Here is an 18,029-nt window from a genome sequence, read left to right as displayed (position 1 = left end):
AAAATGTATAGCTCAGCACTAGAGCGCACGGAGAACGGGGTTCGAATCCCGTGTGCGCTGCTATTTTTATTTATTTAAAATCCTACATATAGGTACATATATGTACATATAGGTTTCCCATATATGGTGCATACATAAAATTGGCCGATTTCCTATATTATATGTACATATAGGTACATATATGTACCTATACATATAGGTACATATATGTACATATAATATAGGAAAACGGCCAATTTTATGTATGCACCATATATGGGAAAACTATATGTGGCCCTATATTAAAACATATAGGGTACATATAGATTCTTTCCATGTGGGTCACTATGACAGTGAGAGCCTGCCTACTGTAGCCCACTCCATTCACTATGACAGAGAGAGCCTGCCTACTGTAGCCCACTCCATTCACTATGACAGGTAGAGCCTGCCTACTGTAGCCCACTCCATTCACTATGACAGGGAGAGCCTGCCTACTGTAGCCCACTCCATTCACTATGACAGAGAGAGCCTGCCTACTGTAGCCCACTCCATTCACTATGACAGAGAGAGCCTGCCTACTGTAGCCCACTCCATTCACTATTCATGAAAATGTGACACCTTCGCGCCGCAGTGGATGGCTCTCACTCCAAAAGCCATTCCATCCACAATCACTGGCTGTTCATTTCGGAGTGTAATTGAATTTCTCAAAAAGTCGATCTGACTGCAAGGGCACGACTTCGCCATGTCTGAGGCTCGGGTGTGTGTGTGTGTGTGGGGGGGGGGAGGGGGGGAAGGGGGAGATCGTGTCTCCCATGTCATTAAGCTTAATGCGACTCTGTTCTGTCCTGCTGGCTGAATCATGACACAGCACCCGGCATGCTAGACATAATCCCCTACATGAAACCAACCCGTCGAGCAATGGGAGGAGCACCGCTGATCCCCTATTGTGTAAGCCGCCTCCTCCTCCAGATGGCTTGATATAAATCCATCCAGGGGTCAAAGCTCTGTAACCTGGCTCAAAATGTGAAGCCGCTGGGCGCTGCCTGGCTCCATCTCCTCCATCTGACCACGGGCCTATGCTTTACAACGCCATGTCTGTGTGAGAGCGAGGAGGGGAGGGGATATAGGGGGGCATAGGCAGAGTTCAACTTTTAGCTTTGGCCATTTTACATTTAAAATGTTGCCCGTTTGAAGCCAGATTTAGAGGAATATCTCATTTTAACGCTGGCATCATCATGGTCTCTCTCTAATTATTGTTTAATAAGTATAAGAATGGAAATATAAGAAATATGAATATGAGTAGAATTACAGAACATTAATAATGAATTATTAATTAATTATTGTAATGTAATGTATATTATATAGTGCTTCACAAAGACACTTTACAAATACAGGATGAAACAACTTTAATAAAGAGAGAAAATATTAAAATAGATGAGAGAGGGTTTTGAAGGCTTTTTTGGAAAGATGACATAATGAGTATGAAAGACAATGAGTTTTGGCCTGTCAGATGTGACTGGGGAGGGCATTCCAGAGGGAGGGGCGGCTGCAGCAAGGCCCTGTCAGAGGCCCCCCTGTCACAGCTTTAGCAAAGAGATACCTGTGCTGTGATGCTGCTTGTCAAAGTGGATATAAATTGTATGATCATATTCAGCCAGACAGTGAGATGGAGATTTACAATGGTGAGCAATTTTCTTTTTTCTTTTTTTTTCACTACTGGGGGGGCCTGGCCCCCCATTAACTCCGCCCATGGGGCGGGGCCAGATATTACCTCTGCTTATATTAATGTCTGTGTGAGAGCGAGGAGGGGAGGGGAGGAGGGGGGCGGGGCCAGATATATTAATGTCTGTGTGAGAGCGAGGAGGGGGGCGGGGCCAGATATTATCACTGCTTATATTAATGACATTCCTGGCACCGCTGTGTGAAGCTCCCCTGCTGGCCCTCCCCCTCCCCTTGGCCCATCACGGCATTTGTCAACAACTGGAAGCAACATGCGTGGACCCAAACCCTGCACAAAGCAGATCTATTTTCTAACCTTTCTAAATTATTTCCCCTGCTTTCAAAGTAATGTTATCACAGATGAGGTGTCTGCACATTAATAAAAGACCAGAATGTAGTCATACATATGTTACATGCATATTAATCCATAGTTACATGAAACATCATTTTCGGAGTAAATCCACACCGAGTTACTTCCTTGTTTGCCTGTAAAGAGCGCTTCCGCTGTACACAGCGCATGCGCTGTATGTTGCTTGGCGGCCATGTTTAGAAAGTAATTCCATCTATATATTTACCTTAAAAAAATATAATTTCTCCGCATTTGGATTAATATTTCATCTCGTGGTGAGTACCCGAAGCACAACATGTATTTTGGCGCTATTATATCTGTGATTTTGTACCATTGGTATTGGATGGTAAAGGCATGGTGTACCTTGGTTATGTGTTGGGGATATGGCAAATGAGCTAAACTCCCCCAAAAAGTGGCATATCCCTTTAAGGGATTATACATTTGTTTACATGGAGCCCAACACTGAGCATGTTACCAGCATTAAACGGCTTAAAATCAACTAGCTTGTCATTTTCGAACTGATGGTGTCCTGGACTGTATAGCTACAAACAGAGGGAGGAGAGAAAAGGATTTCGCAGCCTTGTGAAAAGAGGAGAAAAATGTCTATGTGGACCGACTTCACTGAAACATTTGCATGACTCATGCTAAAACCTCTCACTTCATTAGCTGTGTTTACCTCCAGGTCCCGGCCCGACAGACTCGCAACAACAGGAGGAAACCTCAGCCATGCACTGCTAGACTGGAACCAGACTCTGGCCCAGAAGAACAAATACGCCATTGTTAGGCAAGGTGCAGGGCTCGTTTTCAACCTGTCCATAGCCAAAACTAACACTTCTGTGTGCGTATGTGTGGGAGAATGAACAAAAAGGAAATCTGGACCTGCTCATGTTCTTTCCAAGGGGCAACCTCCGGCTTGGAAAAATGAAGCCAAAAACTGGCAGTTCCTCGAATGGCTGCTTGATGCTGGCTGCAAAAGCGAGTCATAGACCCTCATGTTAAAATGCCCAAAATACAGCAGAAATATACATGTTTACAGGGGTGGGTGGGGGGGGGGGTCATATTTTTGTGGTAGCCAGTCAACCTGGTCACGCAAGTGCAAATGTAAACGTGTGAACATTTGGTCGTGGTCACACATCTCCTGCACTGTGAGAAAAGAAAAAACACAACAACAACAACACAAGCCTGCCCTGCTCCTTGGTGCATCTCCAAGACCCCCTGTGTCTCATCTCTCACCCTGCTGAGACCCAATCTGGAGGCAGGAACTCTCCTTTGTGCCTGTCCTGCCCCTGCCTACAGCATCCTGCATCCCTCCTGCTACAGCCTGTCCCTGCCTACAGCATCCTGCATCCCTCCTGCTACAGCCTGTCCCTGCCTACAGCATCCTGCATCCCTCCTGCTACAGCCTGTCCCTGCCTACAGCATCCTGCATCCCTCCTGCTACAGCCTGCCCCTGCCTACAGCATCCTGCATCCCTCCTGCTACAGCCTGCCCCTGCCTACAGCATCCTGCATCCCTCCTGCTACAGCCTGTCCCTGCCTACAGCATCCTGCATCCCTCCTGCTACAGCCTGTCCCTGCCTACAGCATCCTGCATCCCTCCTGCTACAGCCTGTCCCTGCCTACAGCATCCTGCATCCCTCCTGCCACAGCCTGTCCCTGCCTACAGCATCCTGCATCCCTCCTGCCACAGCCTGTCCCTGCCTACAGCATCCTGCATCCCTCCTGCTACAGCCTGCCTGTCCCTGCCTACAGCATCCTGCATCCCTCCTGCTACAGCCTGTCCCTGCCTACAGCATCCTGCATCCCTCCTGCTACAGCCTGTCCCTGCCTACAGCATCCTGCATCCCTCCTGCTACAGCCTGCCTGCCCCTGCCTACAGCATCCTGCATCCCTCCTGCTACAGCCTGTCCCTGCCTACAGCATCCTGCATCCCTCCTGCTACAGCCTGTCCCTGCCTACAGCATCCTGCATCCCTCCTGCTACAGTCTGCCCTGCCTACAGCATCCTGCATCCCTCCTGCTACAGCCTGTCCCTGCCTACAGCATCCTGCATCCCTCCTGCTACAGCCTGCCTGTCCCTGCCTACAGCATCCTGCATCCCTCCTGCTACAGTCGGCAGTAGGCAGTAGGCAGTAGGAGCAGGAGGGATGCAGCATCCTGCATCCCTCCTGCTACAGCCTGCCTGTCCCTGCCTACAGCATCCTGCATCCCTCCTGCTACAGCCTGCCTGTCCCTGCCTACAGCATCCTGCATCCCTCCTGCTACAGTCTGTCTACAGCATCCTGCATCCCTCCTGCTACAGCCTGACCTGCCCCTGCCTACAGCATCCTGCATCCCTCCTGCTACAGTCTGTCCTGCCCCTGCCTACAGTATCCTGCATCCCTCCTGCTACAGCCTGCCTGTCCCTGCCTACAGTATCCTCCATCCCTCCTGCTACAGTCTGCCTGTCCCTGCCTACAGCATCCTGCATCCCTCCTGCTACAGCCTGCCTGCCCTTGCCTACAGCATCCTGCATCCCTCCTGCTACAGTCTGCCTGTCCCTGCCTACAGCATCCTGCATCCCTCCTGCTACAGCCTGTCCCTGCCTACAGCATCCTGCATCCCACCTGCCACAGCCTGTCTGTCCCTGCCTACAGCATCCTGCATCCCTCCTGCTACAGTATGCCTGTCCCTGCCTACAGCATCCTGCATCCCTCCTGCTACAGTATGCCTGTCCCTGCCTACAGCATCCTGCATCCCTCCTGCTACAGCCTGTCGTGCCTACAGCATCCTGCATCCCTCCTGCTATAGCCTGTCCCTGCCTACAGCATCCTGCATCCCTCCTGCTACAGTCTGCCCTGCCTACAGCATCCTGCATCCCTCCTGCTACAGTCTGTCTGTCCCTGCCTACAGCATCCTGCATCCCTCCTGCTACAGTCTGCCTGTCCCTGCCTACAGCATCCTGCATCCCTCCTGCTACAGCCTGCCTGTCCCTGCCTACAGCATCCTGCATCCCTCCTGCTACAGTCTGCCTGTCCCTGCCTACAGCATCCTGCATCCCTCCTGCTACAGTCTGTCTGTCCCTGCCTACAGCATCCTGCATCCCTCCTGCTACAGTCTGTCTGTCCCTGCCTACAGCATCCTGCATCCCTCCTGCTACAGTCTGCCCTGCCTACAGCATCCTGCATCCCTCCTGCTACAGTCTGCCCTGTCTACAGCATCCTGCATCCCTCCTGCTACAGCCTGCCTGTCCCTGCCTACAGCATCCTGCATCCCTCCTGCTACAGTCTGCCTGCACTCTGCAGCACCGGCCTTAACGGCCACCATCGCAATAAACAACACTGTGACCCGTGCTGTGATGATAAATGAGACTGAAAACAAGTCTGTTGGTGTAGAATTGTGAGGACTACTTTTTGCCGATATCTACAGGACAAGAGATGAGTGACAGAAGCAGCAAACCACACAAACAAGGCACATGACAATGCAAAAACTATTCATTTTAACAAGTCATTTAGACTATTTCTAAGTCCTACAGTCATTTCTTTAAACAAGTAAAAAATAAAAGTCAATTTCACTTATTTACAATGCAAATCAATCTGTTTCAAGAATTCTGTAGAATCAAGTGTAATTTTCTTGATAGTAGTGATCTGCCTTATATTGACTTACACTCATTTCAATTCCTGAAGCAAGTGCAACTGCATTGGAAACCAGTGGAGAATGTGTCTCTTGATAGAACAAAAGTCAGATTTGAAGGCTGAATATGAGACAAAATGACCCCCTGTAGTGTAGTCAATCAGTCTAGAGGCGAGAGCTCCAGTTGTTGTTGTGATGGCTGCCAGCAAACGCTGCCTCTCCGCCTCCCTCTGCCCTTTGAGCTCCATACATCCCCTTTAAGCAAATTAGCTCACCAAGGATATGGAGGCAGACTGTCCAGCCAAGGCCACTCGGATGTTTGCCATAATAAATACACAGTGGGCCGCCTCTACGCTGTGCTGGGCTGTCATGTTGTACTCAGTACAACACAGTACAATGTACAGTGTGGCACATTTCCTCTACGCTGTGCTGGGCTGTCATGTTGTACTCAGTACAACACAGTACAATGTACAGTGTGGCACATTTCCTCTACGCTGTGCTGGGCTGTCATGTTGTACTCAGTACAACACAGTACAATGTACAGTGTGGCACATTTCCTCTACACTGTGCTGGGCTGGCTGTCATGTTGTACTGTGTGGCACATTTCCTCTACACTGGGCTGGCTGTCATGTTGTACTGTCTGTGTGGCACATGATTCTTCTGGCTGAGCAGAGAGCAGCCATGTCGCCAAAATAAAACATTGGCATGGTACGTTTGACCCTAAACATAACTAAAGTGGATTTACTTACGTTTATCATCGGAAAGGCATAAAGTTTTCAAATTAACCGCCCTTTTGTCTCAAAGTTACGCTGCCTGAGATTGTACGTATCTTTGGTTGGCAGCAGACACGCAAAACGCAACGTTTTATTCTGCCGATTGGGATGAAACAGGAGAGGAAGACGGTAGTGTAATTTAGTGAGGAACATAGCAACATACAGACTTCTACAACAGACTGTCTAAATGAATTATTATCGATTCGCACCAATCATGTTCGCCTCTGAAATGGTATTGACTCCACTGCTCTGCTGCTCCCTCCAGAGAGCCTATAACTAGCTATAGCTGTCCTCTAAATCAGCTGGCTCTCAGATTATGGAACAAATTTAACATTCTCAGACAAACATGAATTTTTTATTTTTTTTCAGTCTGGAAATATTTGGAGTTCTCAGCTTGTTACACTCCGCACCCTCCCTTGTTTTCCCTTTACAAAACACAGACTGCTTTCTCTCCTGCCACCTCCGCCCCGGCTGTATCGTTCAAGTGCCATTGTGTTTATTGTGCACACAGAGTGCGAGAGCCCATGTTAGGTAAGAACAGAGCGTGACGTCAAACACCTCTTGGGCCTGGCAGAGAGAGCTTAAGCCCTGCACAGCTGCTGGAAGCAAGTAGCCAGCACACAGCAGGCAAGTAGCCAGCACACAGCAGGCAAGTAGCCAGCACACAGCAGGCACTAAAGAGCAGCCTGGATGCATTGTGTAGCCGTTCCTTTCCACAGTCCACAACGTCCATAATGAAGAGAACGTCATGGCAGGACAGGTAGGCTACAGACAGTGCAGGGAAAACACAAAGTGGATACACACAGATGGCAAGGATGAGATCCCATCTGTTTTGAAACAGTGCTGGAAATTGTGCAGTATCATAGCAGCACAATGCCAGTTAGTTTTACAGCCAGCCACCGCGCTCTGGGCTCAAGCAACATTAAAATGTCATTGGTGAAGAAGAGAGGAACACAGCCTGTGACAGGTGTGTCCCTCCGCCAAACACAGACTAGTAGCTCTGTAGTGGGGCAAGCACAACAGAGCTGTTGTTGTGCCTCGATTCCACGGTTGAACCTCTGTCTGGATAGAGGCAATTAATGATACAGAGTAGACTACTCAGCATTATATCACTAGTCACCGTGTTCAGCCATAGGGTCCATGCACAAGATAGCACTATCTTAGCATAGAGAGGACATGAAATAGGCATGTATTGTCAGTGCAGACAACTTAAGTCTGGTTATCTTACAACCTTTTAGCCATGTTGGTGTTGGCAATTTTACAATTTGGGTTGTGGGGTCATATTTTAATGGTTATATATTCAAAATAGGTCTTTCAAGGGCTTTTAGCAACAACCTGCTCTAAAAACTAGTCCAAAGCATATGAAAGGCGAACCACTACCGTAAATAGAACCCCAGTTGATTGAGCACACATTTGTCCAATCACAAAGGGAATCTGGGTGGCTTTAAATGACGAAGCCGCTCTTGGCCAATAGAAATGCTTCAATGGGTGTTGACCTCTGCGAGCCGCATCACCGCCTCCTTCATGTCCGTGGCGGAGGACTACTATATAAACAAATCAGCCCAAGTTTTAAAGGACAGAGTTGTAAAAACTCCCAGGCAGTGGGGAGTTCGCTTGATAGCCTGCTGTGTAGACGGATTGCAAATACACCCCACATCAACAAATTCGCCTGGAGCACTGCAGAGGCACAACGACGGCGACAACATTTTATATCTCCTTTAGCAAACTAGTTTTAGTTTTAGCCGGACTGTGCAAGTTTCACGTTTGCTGAAGCGGACAGTATCACGTCAGTGCAAGAAGGACCTGCTGTGAATCTCAATGTAAGTCACTAACGTTACGAAGGCATTGCTGGGCGTTTTAATTGTCATGTATGTTCCTCTGTAACCTGGATCCATTCTTCAACCATGTAGCGTATGTCTGGTGGAATGTTACCAATAGATCCTGAATGGTCGCCGAACCGAATGAAAGCGAATTATATTTATTCTGCTTAAGCTACGCCTGTGCTCCTTTCTTTTGCTCGATTCAGACGATGTCACCGAGCAAGCTAGCTAGCAGTGCCAGCTGGTCGAGCTAATGTTAGCTGGTGTGTGGAGCTAAATTTCTGTTCACAGTCACACCCTCGGTTAAGTTGGCCAAAGGGGCTCGTTGTCACGAGAGCATTTTGATATGCGGGCCGTATCACAATGTGATTACAGCGAGTGGCGATCTCTTTGTGTCGTAGAGAGGGTTGTTATGGCCGTGGTCAGAAATCCAATGATGATTATGTAACGGTAATCTTTCTGCGAATCTGCTAGCTACATAGCAGTACTAAACCACGGCTACTGACTGCCTTTCCGAAGCCCTGCCACTCCGAACGTTAACTTCCATTATTCGGACTGGCGGTCGTTCACCTTAGAAGCCACAATGCCGACCTTAGGTTTAGGCGTGGGGGTGGGAGAGGTTAGGTTTTGGGTTAGGGTCTGGGGGAGGTTAGGTTTAGGCATGGGGGGAGGTTAGGTTTGGCGTGAAAAACGGGGAATATAGAACCCGGGGAACAGAGACATGATCCCTTTCTGAGTGCCGAAATTTCGGAGTGGCAGAACGTCGGAGTGGCAGCACGTCGGAGTGGCAGCATGTAACCCTAAACCACCACTGACTGGAATAGTAACGCTAGGTTGCTTGTTCGTTTTGAATGAGCCTGCCAGGCGTCGCGAAGCACCCTGCAGCTTAAAGACTTGTGCCTGGACGTGTCTGTCTGTCTAAAATGAAGCAATCGAAAATCCTTTTTGACTGACTATTGACACCGACCATGAGACCCACCGGCCTCCGCAGAGGTCAACCATGGTTGCGTTTATCTGTCACACTAGACCGCTAGGGAACACACACTGCTGACACTGTCTCTGAGTCAGTGGCCTATGTTTATTTATAGCTGTTGATATTGTACAGCTGAGATCCAGCACTGCTGTGTGGAGCAGTGGTGCCAGGTGGGAAATATTGAATTATCGTACCTGAGGGTCACAATTATCGTACGTGAGTTGCGCTCAGCAAGGAAGGATTTATGACATCACTGATGACATCACAATTGCAATTGTGATGTCATCAGTGATGTCACTCGAGCTCAAGTGACATCACTGATGACATTGCAATTCACTGGTTTATGACATCACTGATGTCACAAATCGTGACTTAACAGACACAGCCTGCAAAATCGTGACTAACACTGCCCACCCACTTAGGCAATTTTAATTATGAGGATTTAAATCTCATTTTTAAAATCACAACACAATGTTCAACTATAAGATGCTTTTTACTTTTAAAGTACATTTTACACCACTAAGTGTACTTCCACTGAGGTAAATGAACAGCAAAATAATTCTACTTGAGTAGGAAATTCCAGCATCTACCACTGGTAGGAAGTAAAATTAAGTTGTCCTAGGGGACATGAATGCATGATTGGGTGCAAAGACGTTATGAGAAGACATGTATAAACAGGCAGACATATTAGCATATTGATTACAAGTCACAAAATGATCAAATTATCGTACATTATAGGAATTTTGGAATTTTTGATTATACATTGTACAGAGGGTGAAATTATCATACAAATTCAGTAATTATCATACACCTGGCACCGCTGGTGTGGAGGGGGAGTGGATGGTGAATGCAGAGTGCTAGGATTACAACATGATATGTAACTTGATATTGTTGTTTGAAAATGTGTATGTTTTGGTCGCCCCCCCCCCCCACACACACACACACACTATGGCCAGGCTCATAACTACGTCCTTTTCCTTTCTTTCCAGGATCCAGAACCTGACCCTGTTGAAGGAAGGATATCAATTTCAGCCACAAGCACTTCATCAGAGTTTCTTCATTGCGCTGATCACTGCTGCCTTGGAGGTTTTTGCAACGCTCGGAAAAAGCAACTCTGTGACAGAAAAAGAGTCGCCCTCACCACTGAAGCAGCTATGCAGCTTGAAATCCAAGTAGCACTCAACTTTATTATTTCCTATTTGTACAACAAACTCCCTCGACGACGCGTCAATATCTTCGGCGAAGAGCTTGAGAGGCAGCTCAAGAAAAAATATGAAGGCCACTGGTACCCGGATAAGCCATACAAAGGTTCAGGATTCAGGTGCATCCACGTAGGGGAGAAGGTGGACCCTGTTGTGGAGCTGGCAGCCAAAGAGAGCGGGCTGGACATCGAAGACGTCCGGAATAATCTCCCTCAGGACCTTAGCGTGTGGATTGACCCGTTTGAGGTGTCCTACCAGATTGGGGAGAAGGGACCGGTCAAGGTGCTGTATGTGGATGATAACAATGAGAACGGTTCAGAGCTGGACAAGGAGATCAAGAACAGCTTTAACCCCGAGGCCCAGGTCTTTATGCCAATCAGTGACCCTGTTGGGGCTTCCTCCGAGTCCAGCTCCCCCTCCCCTCCTTTCGGGCAGTCCGCCGCCGTCAGCCCCTCCTTCATGCCACGCTCCACCCAGCCCTTAACCTTCACCACTGCCACCTTTGCAGCCACCAAGTTCGGCTCCACCAAGATGAAGAGCAGCGGCCGCAGCAACAACAACGGCAACAGCGGCAGCAGCAGCAGCAACAAGGTGGCTCGCACCTCCCCCACCAACAACCTGGGCCTGAATGTGAACACCCTACTGAAGCAGAAAGCCATCTCCACCTCCATGCACTCACTGTACGGGCTGGGCCAGCAGCAGCAGAAGGCCTCTGCTCTCTCCCCCAACGCCAAGGAGTTTGTTTTCCCCAGCCTGCAGGGCCAGGCCAGCCCCGGAGGCGTGTTCCCCGGCGAGGGCTCCCTGGGTCTGGGGCCGCTGCAGTACAGCAATGCCTTTGACATGTTTGCGGCCTACGGAAGCCTCAACGACAAGTCCCTAATGGACGGCCTCAACTTCAGTCTGAGCAACATGCAGTATTCTAACCAGCAATTCCAGCCAGTCATGGCGAACTAAACTCATCGCCGAGATGTTATTTATGAATGATGGTGGCTCAAAGAGAAGGAAAAACAAAAACGCACATTTAGAAACTGGACTTTCGAGGAAATTGTGTCTAGTCAGTCAAGCGCATGTGCCCAAGGGTGTTTTTACTGTGCCCCCTTGAGTTTGTTTCTACTAAAAAAAAGCTTGTTGTACAAACATGTCCAAGCTTGGTTACTTCAATTCAACATGCATCATTGTTTTTCTTTTTCCTTTTTGCCAACCAAGCACAAAATAATTTTTTACTATGTTGAGAAAATACTCCAAAAACTGGGGAAGGAAATGAAGAAGAAGAAAAAAAGCTTCACGTTTTGGCCTCTTACAGTATTTTACAGGTGGTAAGACAAGGCTGATTTTTATGAATTGGCACTACTAAGTGGGGTTACTTGGTCTTTTTCTAATTGTATAATTTAATTTAGTACAGAGTTTGTAAGATATCAGAGTATATATTGTTTCTATGACATGGTGTTGCATTTATATCTTTTTACTACTCCAGTGATCTGTGATGGCTGCAGCAGCTTTTCCTTATTTTTTCTTTTTTTAAAGATAATTGTTGACGAAATCCATCTTTAAAATACATCCGAGTATTCCTTAGTGGTGGAATTCAAGTGTAGGAATATTTGCTTTTTCTGAAAGAAGAATTGTATTTTCTGTTAAGAGGTTAAAAGATTTTGCTATACTATGGACAAAATGTAATCGTATGGATATTAATTTTGTACCTACATTGTGCAATACTTGATAAAAAAAAATACGGTATAACAAAGTATTTTGAGTCAGTGTCTTACATGTCAAGAGGGACTGAAATAGTTTATATTGTTAAGTTTGTATTAAATGCTTAAAAATTATATGCTTGTCTTTATTTTTTTTAATTTCATATTTGCACCCTGGTCTTTTTAATAAAATAAACTACAGTTGAACATGATCTGTGGACAGTGGACTTATTTATCGGTTGGGTAAATACAGTAGTGACTTCTGACTTAATGATCGACCAATAGCAGCCGTGAGTGTTGGGCAACCCTCAGCCAGGACAGATATAGCAGTAGCGATAGCCACGTGTCAGGATTTGCCACTATACGTCACAAGGGCAACTGGAGGTAAAAAAAAAAAAAAGGCAGTGACGAGTGCCTGTGCAGGTTGGCCCTCTGTGGCAACACAACGCATGTCGCTTTTTCTGTCCTGTCAACTTTGGATCTGCTCATTGAGGGAAGGTTAAGGTCTCACTAGTCAGGAGGAGTTGGCCTATGGAGGAAGTCATGTGACATGGCTGTGAAGACATCTGGAAGGCTATTTGTAAACTGTCAAATCATTGTACCAGTATGAACCAACAAACCATGACCACCAACTTCTCACGCAAGCCTAATCCACTCCCTCTTTGTTTAAAGTGTCTCTTTTTTCTTTGTACAGTGTTAGGGCTGCAACCAACTCTTATTTTCATTTCTCGATTAATCTGTCGATTTATTATTTTCTCTGTGAATCTATAAAATGTTAGAAAATGGTGAAAAAAATGTTTTCGATCAGTGTTTCCCAAAGCCCAAGATTATGTCCTCAAATGTCTTGTTTTCTCCACAACCTAAATATATTCAGTTCATCATCATCCTTTATTTAATCAGGCAAGTTAATTAAGAACAAATTCTTATTTTCAATAACAGCCTGTTTACTGTACGGCCAGTTTACTCTAATGGAGGAGTAAACCAGAAAATATTCACATTGAATAAGATGGAATATTTTTTTTTCTCCTTCAAAAATGACTCAAAATGTTTTTAATCGATTATCAAAATAGTTGGCCATTAATTTAATACTTTACAACTAATGGATGACTCGTTGACATCGTTTCCTGGATTGAGCTAAGCATGGCAGCTTGCAGGAGCACAGCGGTCATGTTGGGTCAGCCATATCATTAGTGCCGGAATGACTGTCATGTGAAGAACACAAGAACAAGCCAAACATTCAGCAAGACTTTCAACATCTTAAGCCACCAACCAGATCATCACATTTGCAATTCTATCAAAGCTCTGAGGAGGGAAATAGCTTGTGTTTTGATGCTTCAGATGAAGCCTACACTGCTTCCCTTGTGAAGGACTTATGTATGTGGACGTGCCCTCATATGGCTCAGCAAACTCAGCGGCCTAAACCGTTAATTATGCTCCTAAGTCCCGTTAAATGTTTGCGACTACATTATGTGAGTGTTCATATATTTATTTTTAAGTGCCTGACCCGGGGACAATTAGGGCGTAAATACCCTCTATATATCAGGATTATGTCATTCCTGGTTTGGTACTGTATGTTCTGTGATGCTCTCATTTAGGATTATATTCGAGTGCCCACGTGACGGCTTCATCTTGGCATCCTTTGAGAGAGAACAGCCTGCGTGGAGCAGATGACTGCTGTGGCATCATGACTACCCATATTGCCTCAGTGGCGTGTGATAAGCGAGGCACACGGAAAGCCTTCTTACAAGAACTACCGAAACATGTACTGAAGCACTCGTGTACCTGAAGTGCATCTCTAAACTGAGACAAATAGGTTCATATTTCTCAGGCTTGTGTGAAGGAAATGTAAATCTCACTCTCGGTTGCTGTTGCAAATCAGAAGGGAAATCTATTCCTGCGAGTTGCGATCGTCCCCTCCCAATGCACTGCCACATTCAAAACATTCTTGGTGGAGCTTATATGAGTAATGTGAATGCCTTTGTCTGCCGAGATACTGCTCTTTGTTTTTCACAACTGGTTCCTTGTCAGACAACAGAGTAACCAGGTAAGCACACTGGTTGATACAGAGTAACTATAATCACACTGGTTGATACAGAGTAACTATAAGCACACTGGTTGATACAGAGTAACTATAAGCACACCGGTTGATACAGAGTAACTATAAGCACACCGGTTGATACAGAGTAACTATAAGCACACTGGTTGATACAGAGTAACTATAAGCACACTGGTTGATACAGAGTAACCAGGTAAGCACACTGGTTGATACAGAGTAACTATAAGCACACTGGTTGATACAGAGTAACCAGGTAAGCACACTGGTTGATACAGAGTAACTATAAGCCCACTGGTTGATACAGAGTAACTATAAGCACACTGGTTGATACAGAGTAACCAGGTAAGCACACTGGTTGATACAGAGTAACTATAAGCACACTGGTTGATACAGAGTAACCAGGTAAGCACACTGGTTGATACAGAGTAACTATAAGCCCACTGGTTGATACAGAGTAACTATAAGCACACTGGTTGATACAGAGTAACCAGGTAAGCACACTGGTTGATACAGAGTAACTATAAGCACACTGGTTGATACAGAGTAACCAGGTAAGCACACTGGCTGACCCCTCCCACCCTGGCCACAAACTCTTTAAGACACTCCCCCACGGCAAGAGACAGGTCTGCCAAGACCAGAACCACCCGCCACAAGACCAGCTTCTTCCCAACCGCCATCAGCCTCACCAACAAGGCCCGGAAACCCCTTCCACCAAGGACCTCACCAACAACCCCCCCCCCCCCCCCCCCCCACACACACACACACACACACACACACAAACTCACTAGCTCCTCCTAAACTCAACTGAACCCCCCCCCCCATACAACTGGAACTCATATCTAATTTAATGCCTGTTTAACTGGGACTGTAAATTCATGTAAATTCCCTGCACATTTAATGCCTGTAAATCTCATGTAGGCTACATTCAATGTAAACTCTTATTTAACTCCGACTATAAATTCATGTAAATCCACTGCCTATTTAACGTCTATTTAACTCAGTCTGTAAATCTCATGTAAATTCAACGTAAATTCATATTTATCATCCACAGAACACTTCACCACTCATGTACATATTGTATATATTTACTCGATTTGATTGCACTTGCAACTTTGTGATTGTGTTTAGTTATCTTTCTACTTCTTATCTCTGTATATTGATGTGACCGCTACGCTGCATACAGACACTAAGACAAATTCCTCGTATGTAACTTGCATACTGTGGCAATAAAAGTGATTCTGATTCTGATTCTGGTTGATACAGAGTCACCATACGCACACAGATGGCTTATTTCACAAGGATGTCCTTAGTGTGTTATGTTGCTGTGTCAGACTGCAATGATCAGTGATTACTGTTTGTGCCCCTATAACCATATATCCAGCCAGCACTCGGTCTTAACTATCCAAGGCAAAGTCCAGTTTTTCTTTTTCTTTTTTGCATTGTGTGCACTGCTGTAATTAATTGAGTCGGTCTGTACCAGTCGGTCTGTACCGGGGGAACTATTTTAGTCTTTAGGCTCAAATTGTTCCTTTTCAATGGCCATTGAAGTATTTCAATTAAGCCTCACAGTCCGAGTGGAAAACAATGTTGAGCACACACACACACACACGCACACGCACACGCACACACACACACACACACACACCTAAACGCACACACGCGCACACGCACACGCACACACACACACACACACACACACACACCTAAACACACGCACGCACGCACGCACACACACATACACACACACACACACACACACACACACACACACCTAAACACACACCGACCCACACACACACACACACACACACACAGTTCCACGTGGCCACGTCCTCAGCTCATTGGGCTAAACAGGCCCACAGATGGTCTGGTGACACAGCAGCTGGGAGACTCCCAGGGTCCAGGGTGTTGCCTTGCTGTGACTCCATCTTGTCTGGGCCAGAGTGTGCTCTCTCTCTCCCTCTCTCCCTCTCTCTCTCTCTCTCTCTCTCTCTCTCTCTCTCTCTCTCTCTCTCTCCACACCACACACCCACAATCCTATCATGAGCTGCATGTGATTACATACAGGCTCTTATCATAGCCCATCTCTCTCACGCCCAGCAATGTCATCCACTCAACATTTAGGACTTGTCTTTATTCTAGTGGGTGTTTCATTTTTTCTGATTTTTTCCCCATTTTCTCCCCAATTGTATACTTGGCCCCCTGCTTTTCCCCCTGCTGCCCCGGTCGCTGCTCCACCCTCCCGATCTTGGGAGAGCCATAGAATAGCACCATGCTTCCTCCAACACATGCGCAGTTGCCAGCCACTTCTTTTCACCTGACAGCGGGGAGCGTGCATTGACTCATGCAAAGGATACGTTTCGGCCGCATCTTCACCCATGCACGCTCGATTCCTATAGCGGCTCGCCCGTCCTGCAGCTCGCCAAGCTGGCCCTGCAGCTCGCATTCACAGCTCAGCCGCTGTGCGGCCTTTCCCGCAGCTCGGCTGCTGTGTGGCCAATGAGACCAGCATCACTAATGATGTCGATTTATGACATCACTGATGATGTCACAGTGGGATTTATGACATCACTGATGATGTCACAGTGGGATTTCCTCAGTGGGATTTATGATAGATTTATGACATCACTGATGATGTCACAGTGGGATTTATGACATCACTGATGATGTCACAGTGGGATTTATGACATCACTGGGATTGATGACATCCCTGATGATGTCCCAGTGGATTTATGACATCACTGATGATGTCACAGTGGGATTTATGACATCACAGTGGGACAATCACATTGGGACAGAGAAACAGACAGACAGACCGACAGAGCCCTAGCTCCCGTTTATATACTGATGATGATGATGATGATGATGATGATATGTGCTTTGATTAAATAAAATCAATTTGTAACTTGTGTTACTTGACAAACTAACTGGTATAATATTACTGAAATCCTATTGGTAATAAGTTATATTACTGAGTTACTGCTCAAAGTAATATATTACATGCAATATGTTACTTTTGTAATGTGTTACCCCCAGCACTGATCTTCACACAATGGTGTGTGCTAGGCTACTTATCCCGGAGGCTTCCAGCAAGGAAGAGACACACACATCCAGGTATTTGGTGGCAGCTATAGGAACAGGGGAAAGGCTTGGGAGGGAATTCCAGTGTATATTTTCCCTGCTACCAGGGGGTTGTAGCTGATGCCAGATGAGATGAGGCTTTGAGATCAGTAGGCCAGAGGTGAAGAACTTTCCATGTGCATGTCTGAGCTGGAGGGAAACGATGGAGAATTAATTTGAACACAGAAATATAACATCTTGATTGTAGTCATCTCCGTTGTCTATTTTGGTCCTGGTCCAGTTTGGAAACAGCTTTCTACTCAGACTTCTCTGAACTTTTTGAGTACACATTTTTCATCCTGTAAGTTTTTAGATATGTTAGTAATGATGGGCTGATATATTTTTGATATGCAATATAGGGTTGATGATTCAATACAACCGCGATACAATGTAATGAATAAAGGTTTCACACACTGAATGTGCAGAATTATGTTTCTTTCTGAGCCATAGATTGTTCTAGCAATGTCATTGGCTCGCTAGAATGTAACAATTTAACAAGCGTGAATTTGAAATAGCTGCGCCCACATATGCAAATTTCTGAAATGCAGGACGGTAGGGGCAGCCCCCCTACTCTGCCTCTGCCACCCTGCATTTTGCCCCGCACCGGCCCCTCTCAGCCAATTGGTATGAACACTAACACACACTTGACCTCTGTGCCAAATGTCAGCCCTCTAGGGCAAAAGCTGTGCCTGCAAAAGGGTGAGGAACTGTTTGTGGACCAACCGACCGACCGACCGACC

At 46.4% G+C, this 18,029-nt stretch overlaps 1 protein-coding gene across 1 annotated transcript; it reads left to right on the top strand.

Annotated features, from left to right (window-relative positions):
* Positions 1-8,022: 8,022 nt before the first annotated feature.
* LOC310775110 (protein Tob1-like) lies at positions 8,023-12,316 on the top strand. Its single transcript, XM_083635200.1, has 2 exons — positions 8,023-8,250; positions 10,213-12,316. Exon 2 carries the CDS (start codon positions 10,378-10,380, stop codon positions 11,377-11,379), a length of 1,002 nt encoding a protein of 333 aa, XP_083491326.1. The 5' UTR covers positions 8,023-8,250; positions 10,213-10,377; the 3' UTR covers positions 11,380-12,316.
* Positions 12,317-18,029: the final 5,713 nt, after the last annotated feature.

Source organism: Poromitra crassiceps (genome assembly GCF_964638095.1).
Source record: "Poromitra crassiceps genome assembly, chromosome: 4".
NCBI classification, from domain to species: Eukaryota; Metazoa; Chordata; class Actinopteri; order Beryciformes; family Melamphaidae; genus Poromitra; species Poromitra crassiceps.
This window is presented reverse-complemented; position numbering and strand designations above follow the sequence as displayed.

What these genes read in the sequence shown, in the direction of transcription:
- LOC310775110 (XM_083635200.1), top strand. Translation starts at nt 10,378, where the DNA reads ATGCAGCTTGAAATCCAAGTAGCACTCAACTTTATTATTTCCTATTTG.